General features: G+C 48.9%; 1 protein-coding gene across 3 annotated transcripts in view; it reads left to right on the top strand.

Annotated features, from left to right (window-relative positions):
* Positions 1 to 3,125: 3,125 nt before the first annotated feature.
* The window catches only part of LRRC24 (leucine rich repeat containing 24), an 88,587-nt gene continuing 83,965 nt past the window's right edge, over positions 3,126 to 7,747 (top strand). For 2 of the 3 annotated variants that reach the window (XM_075211592.1, XM_075211593.1), the window contains exon 1: positions 3,127 to 3,514. Coding sequence is in view for 1 of the 3 variants with exons in the window: in XM_075211591.1 (XP_075067692.1) it covers positions 7,413 to 7,438 (26 nt within the window). In the remaining 2 variants the exon portion in view is untranslated. Of the gene's footprint in view, positions 3,515 to 7,306; positions 7,439 to 7,747 lie in introns of all 3 variants that reach the window. The other variant, XM_075211591.1, reaches the window with a different exon arrangement.

Here is a 7,747-nt window from a genome sequence, read left to right as displayed (position 1 = left end):
TACAATGAGTTGTCTTACACCAAACATTCGCCAGCTACTACACTGAGTTCTCTTACACCAAACACGCGCCAGCTACTACAATGAGTTGTCTTACACCAAACATTCGCCAGCTACTACAATGAGTTTCTCTTACACCAAACATACGCCAGCTACTACAATGAGCTCTCTTACACCAAACATGCGCTGGGCTACTACAATGAGTTGTCTTACACCAAACATTCGCCAGCTACTACAATGAGTTCTCTTACACCAAACACGCGCCAGCTACTACAATGAGTTCACTTACACCAAACATGCGCCAGCTACTACAATGAGTTATCTTACACCAAACATACGCCAGCTACTACAATGAGCTCTCTTACACCAAACACGCGCCAGCTACTACAATGAGTTCTCTTACACCAAACATGCGCCAGCTACTACAATGAGTTCACTTACACCAAACATGCGCCAGCTACTACAATGAGTTATCTTACACCAAACATGTGCCAGCTACTACAATGAGTTATCTTACACCAAACATGTGCCAGCTAATACAATGGGCTCTCGAACACCAAACATGCGCCAGCTACTACGAGTTCTCTTACACCGAACATACGCCAGCTACTACAATGAGTTCTCTTACACCAAACATGCGCCAGCTACTACAATGAGTTCACTTACACCGAACATACGCCAGCTACTACAATGAGTTCACTTACACCGAACATACGCCAGCTACTACAATGAGTCCTCTTACACAAAACACGCGCCAGCTACTACAATGAGTACACTTACACCAAACATGCCGCCAGCTACTACAATGAGTTATCTTACACCAAACATGTGCCAGCTACTACAATGAGTTATCTTACACCAAACATGTGCCAGCTAATACAATGGGCTCTCGAACACCAAACATGCGCCAGCTACTACGAGTTCTCTTACACCGAACATACGCCAGCTACTACAATGAGTTCTCTTACACCAAACATGCGCCAGCTACTACAATGAGTTTCACTTACACCGAACATACGCCAGCTACTACAATGAGTTCACTTACACCGAACATACGCCAGCTACTACAATGAGTCCTCTTACACAAAACACGCGCCAGCTACTACAATGAGTTCACTTACACCAAACATGCGCCAGCTACTACAATGAGTTATCTTACACCAAACATGTGCCAGCTAATACAATGAGTTATCTTACACCAAACATGCGCCAGCTAATACAATGGGCTCTCGAACACCAAACATGCGCCAGCTACTACGAGTTCTCTTACACCGAACATACGCCAGCTACTACAATGAGTTCTCTTACACCAAACATGCGCCAGCTACTACAATGAGTTCACTTACACCGAACATACGCCAGCTACTACAATGAGTTCACTTACACCGAACATACGCCAGCTACTACAATGAGTCCTCTTACACAAAACACGCGCCAGTTACTACAATGAGTTCACTTACACCAAACATGTGCCAGCTAATACAATGAGTTATCTTACACCGAACATACGCCAGCTACTACAATGAGTTCTTTTACACTAAACATGCGCCAGCTACTACAATGAGTTATCTTACACCAAACATTCGCCAGCTACTACAATGAGTTATATTACACCAAACATGTGCCAGCTACTACAATGAGCTCTTTTACACCAAACATGCGCCAGCTACTACGAGTTCTCTTACACCGAACATACGCCAGCTACTACAATGAGTTCTCTTACACCAAACATGCGCCAGCTACTACAATGAGTTCTCTTACACCAAACATGCGCCAGCTACTACAATGAGTTCTCTTACACCAAACACGCGCCAGCTACTACAATGAGTTCTCTTACACCAAATATTCGCCAGCTACTACAATGAGTTCCCTTACACCAAACATGCGCCAGCTACTACAATGAGTTCACTTACACCAAACATGCGCCAGCTACTACAATGAGTTCACTTACACCAAACATGCACCAGCTACTACAATGAGTTCACTTACACCAAACATGCACCAGCTACTACAATGAGTTCTCTTACACCAAACATGCACCAGCTACTACAATGAGTTCTCTTACACCAAACATGCGCCAGCTACTACAATGAGCTCTCTTACACCAATGAGCCCTCTCTGCTGTGTCTGAGGGGCTCAGTCCTGTCTGCAGAAGATATGTAGTGAGGTCTGTTGATTGGAATTGGGCACTGGGGGTCATTCCAGTGATCAGGACACTGGAGGCATTAGAGAGTGCAGTGAGCTGAACACTGAAAATATACAAATATAACAGAATAAGAAGTTTAGGAATTACACTACAGCGATTGACAGAATGCAGCGATCCCGACATTGAAGTCATGTAAAGACATTATAATGATGAGACTTCGGAAGGGGCAGAGATCAGAACACCGGGGGATACAGAGAATACAGTGACCAGGGCAGTGCAAGAGAGAAAGTGCAGCGATCGGGATAGTGGAATAGAGAGTGCAGCCCCGGTGTATTACAGGACACAGAGTGCAGTGATCGGGATATTACAGGACAGAGTGCAGTGATCGGGATATTACAGGACAGAGTGCAGTGATCGGGATATTACAGGACAGAGTGCAGTGATCGGGATATTACAGGACAGAGTGCAGTGATCGGGATATTACAGGACACAGAGTGCAGTGATCGGGATATTACAGGACAGAGTGCAGTGATCGGGATATTACAGGACACAGAGTGCAGTGATCGGGATATTACAGGACAGAGTGCAGTGATCGGGATATTACAGGACAGAGTGCAGTGATCGGGATATTACAGGACAGAGTGCAGTGATCGGGATATAACAGGACACAGAGTGCAGTGATCGGGATATTACAGGACACACAGAGTGCAGTGATCGGGATATTACAGGACAGAGTGCAGTGATCGGGATATTACAGGACAGAGTGCAGTGATCGGGATATTACAGGACACACAGAGTGCAGTGATCGGGATATTACAGGACAGAGTGCAGTGATCGGGATATTACAGGACAGAGTGCAGTGATCGGGATATTACAGGACAGAGTGCAGTGATCGGGATATTACAGGACAGAGTGCAGTGATCGGGATATTACAGGACAGAGTGCAGTGATCGGGATATTACAGGACAGAGTGCAGTGATCGGGATATTACAGGACAGAGTGCAGTGATCGGGATATTACAGGACAGAGTGCAGTGAGCCGGGCAGTGGGGGGTTAAGCACTGCAGAGTGCGATGTGCTGCAGAGCCGGCAGTCAGGGGGTTACTGAGCGCTGACATCACACCGGAAGGTTCCGGTTGGACGGGGATCGGTTGATGTCATCTGCTGTCTCCAATCACGGGAGGGGCTGCGGGCTGAGCGCTGCCGGCACCGAGGTGTCAGTGCGGGATCTCCAGAGCTCTCAGCCCGGGGATGGAGGGGGCAGCAGTGAGAGAGGAGCAGCCAGACTGAGGCTCCTGAGTGTGAGTGTGAGTGTGAGGACTACTGAGGGACTGCACCCAGCATGAGAGATCCCACCGACAGCTTCTCCCCGGTGAGTACTTCAATTATTATATTATCTTCCTCCGCTCTGATACTACTAACCCCTTGTCTGATATATATCTATATATCTATATATATGTACATCCTGCACCTCATCTGTGATACATTATACACACCTGTCACCCCCTCCTCACCCTATATACACCTGTCACCCCTTCCTCACCCTATATACACCTGTCACCCCTCCTCACCCCCTCCTCACCCTATATACACCTGTCACCCCCTCCTCATCCTATATACACCTGTCACCCCCTCCTCACCCTATATACACCTGTCACCCCTTCCTCACCCTATATACACCTGTCACCCCCTCCTCATCCTATATACACCTGTCACCCCCTCCTCACCCTATATACACCTGTCACCCCCTCCTCACCCTATATACACCTGTCACCCCCTCCTCACCCTATATACACCTGTCACCCCCTCCTCATCCTATATACACCTGTCACCCCCTCCTCACCCTATATACACCTGTCACCCCCTCCTCACCCTATATACACACCTGTCACCCCCTCCTCACCCTATATACACCTGTCACCTTCTCCTCATCCTATATACACCTGTCACCCCCTCCTCATCCTATATACACCTGTCACCTTCTCCTCATCCTATATACACCTGTCACCCCCTCCTCATCCTATATACACCTGTCACCCCCTCCTCATCCTATATACACCTGTCACCCCCTCCTCATCCTATATACACCTGTCACCCCCTCCTCACCCTATATACACCTGTCACCCCCTCCTCACCCTATATACACCTGTCACCCCCTCCTCATCCTATATACACCTGTCACCCCCTCCTCACCCTATATACACCTGTCACCCCCTCCTCATCCTATATACACCTGTCACCCCCTCCTCATCCTATATACACCTGTCACCTTCTCCTCATCCTATATACACCTGTCACCCCCTCCTCATCCTATATACACCTGTCACCCCCTCCTCATCCTATATACACCTGTCACCCCCTCCTCATCCTATATACACCTGTCACCCCCTCCTCATCCTATATATACACCTGTCACCCCCTCCTCATCCTATATACACCTGTCACCCCCTCCTCACCCTATATACACCTGTCACCCCCTCCTCATCCTATATATACACCTGTCACCCCCTCCTCATCCTATATATACACCTGTCACCCCCTCCTCACCCTATATACACCTGTCACCCCCTCCTCACCCTATATACACCTGTCACCCCCTCCTCATCCTATACACACCTGTCACCCCCTCCTCACCCTATATACACCTGTCACCCCCTCCTCATCCTATATACACCTGTCACCCCCTCCTCATCCTATACACACCTGTCACCCCCTCCTCATCCTATACACACCTGTCACCCCCTCCTCACCCTATATACACCTGTCACCCCCTCCTCACCCTATATACACCTGTCACCCCCTCCTCACCCTATATACACCTGTCACCCCCTCCTCACCCTATATACACCTGTCACCCCCTCCTCACCCTATATACACCTGTCACCCCCTCCTCATCCTATATACACCTGTCACCCCCTCCTCACCCTATATACACCTGTCACCCCCTCCTCACCCTATATACACACCTGTCACCCCCTCCACACCCTATATACACCTGTCACCCCCTCCTCACCCTATATACACCTGTCACCCCCTCCTCACCCTATATACACCTGTCACCCCCTCCTCATCCTATATACACCTGTCACCCCCTCCTCATCCTATATACACCTGTCACCCCCTCCTCATCCTATATACACCTGTCACCCCCTCCTCACCCTATATACACCTGTCACCCCCTCCTCACCCTATATACACACCTGTCACCCCCTCCACACCCTATATACACCTGTCACCCCCTCCTCACCCTATATACACCTGTCACCCCCTCCTCACCCTATATACACCTGTCACCCCCTCCTCACCCTATATACACCTGTCACCCCCTCCTCACCCTATATACACCTGTCACCCCCTCCTCATCCTATATACACCTGTCACCCCCTCCATATCCTATATACAACTGTCACCCCCTCCTCACCCTATATACACACCTGTCACCCCCTCCTCATCCTATATACACCTGTCACCCCCTCCTCATCCTATATATACACCTGTCACCCCCTCCTCATCCTATATACACCTGTCACCCCCTCCTCATCCTATATACACCTGTCACCCCCTCCTCATCCTATATACACCTGTCACCCCCTCCTAATCCTATATACACCTGTCACCCCCTCCTAATCCTATATACACCTGTCACCCCCTCCTCATCCTATATACACCTGTCACCCCCTCCTCATCCTATATATACACCTGTCACCCCCTCCTCATCCTATATACACCTGTCACCCCCTCCTCATCCTATATACACCTGTCACCCCCTCCTCATCCTATATACACCTGTCACCCCCTCCTCATCCTATATACACCTGTCACCCCCTCCTCATCCTATATACACCTGTCACCCCTCCTCATCCTATATACACCTGTCACCCCCTCCTCATCCTATATACACACCTGTCACCCCCTCCTAATCCTATATACACGCCTGTCACCCCCTCCTCATTCTATATACACGCCTGTCACCCCCTCCTCATCCTATATACACGCCTGTCACCCCCTCCTCATCCTATATACACGCCTGTCACCCCCTCCTAATCCTATATATACACCTGTCACCCCCTCCTAATCCTATATATACACCTGTCACCCCCTCCTCATCCTATATACACCTGTCACCCCCTCCTCATCCTATATACACCTGTCACCCCTCCTCATCCTATATACACCTGTCACCCCTCCTCATCCTATATACACCTGTCACCCCCTCCTCATACTATATACACCTGTCATCCCCTCCTAATCCTATATACACCTGTCACCCCCTCCTCATCCTATATACACCTGTCACCCCCTCCTCATCCTATATACACCTGTCCCCCCCTCCTCATCCTATATACACCTGTCCCCCCCTCCTCATCCTATATACACACACCTGTCACCACCCCCTCCTCATCCTATATACACCTGTCACCCTCTCCTCATCCTATATACACACCTGTCACCCCCTCCTCATCCTATATACACACCTGCCCCCCCTCCTCATCCTATATACACACCTGTCACCCTCTCCTCACCCTTTATACACACCTGTCCCCCCTCCTCATCCTATATACACCTGTCACCCCCTCCTCATCCTATATACACCTGTCACCCCCTCCTCACCCTATATACACCTGTCACCCCCTCCTCATCCTATATACACCTGTCACCCCTCCTCATCCTATATACACCTGTCACCCCTCCTCATCCTATATACACCTGTCACCCCCTCCTCACCCTATACACACACACACACCTGTCACCCTGTACATCATCCTATATACACACCTGTCACCCCCTCCTCACCCTATATACACACCTGTCACCCCCTCCTCACCCTATATACACACCTGTCATCCCTTCTCTGTTAGGTATATATATATATATGTAATCTTGAACCTCTCCTTTCCTCTTAATACACAGACATCAGTACATTTCAGCTTCTATGAACAGCTAGATTGATATGCTTCGCCTTTCCCCTTAATATATTGGGTCTATCAGTGCTGGGTTCTTCCTTCCCCCTGTGTCTGGTTACACCTGGCTGTTTTGGGGCCGGGACACTTTAGAAATGGATGATCTGGTTTGTTTATATTTCTCCTGTAATGTGTTTGTGTGTGATGACAGGTTAGATTTGTGTGTGTTAGTGGTAAGTGTGTGATATTATTGTCTTGTACAGTTCCCACATCTGCCCCCCAAGGCAGATTATTACCCCACGGCACTCTACCGGCTGTACCTCCAATCTATGCACTGCATGCCAAGGTGTCTCCACTGTAACATCCTTCATGCCATCGGCCTCTCGGATACAACGGTGGGTGCTGCGGAACCTCTTGGCATGTCAACCTGTTACTGACTGTCAGCTCAGCGGGCACATATATTAAATATATTGGGTAACACTGTGATGTGTGCTCTGACTAGGTAGATGCTGCCGGCTGTTCCTGGTACTGAGGTGATTCATCCAAATTTATTATTGCTGTTGGGGCGGAAATTCTGTGTATGAAAGTAGGAGTCACATCCACAAGAATCGCGTTGACCCGTAATATCTCAGTGAGGTGTTACAATGTACATCTGGGGGTAAATGTATCAAGCTGAGAGTTTTCCAGTGGGTTTGAAAAGTGGA

Source organism: Mixophyes fleayi, chromosome 5 (assembly GCF_038048845.1).
Source record: "Mixophyes fleayi isolate aMixFle1 chromosome 5, aMixFle1.hap1, whole genome shotgun sequence".
In the NCBI taxonomy this organism is placed as follows: Eukaryota; Metazoa; Chordata; class Amphibia; order Anura; family Limnodynastidae; genus Mixophyes; species Mixophyes fleayi.
This window is presented reverse-complemented; position numbering and strand designations above follow the sequence as displayed.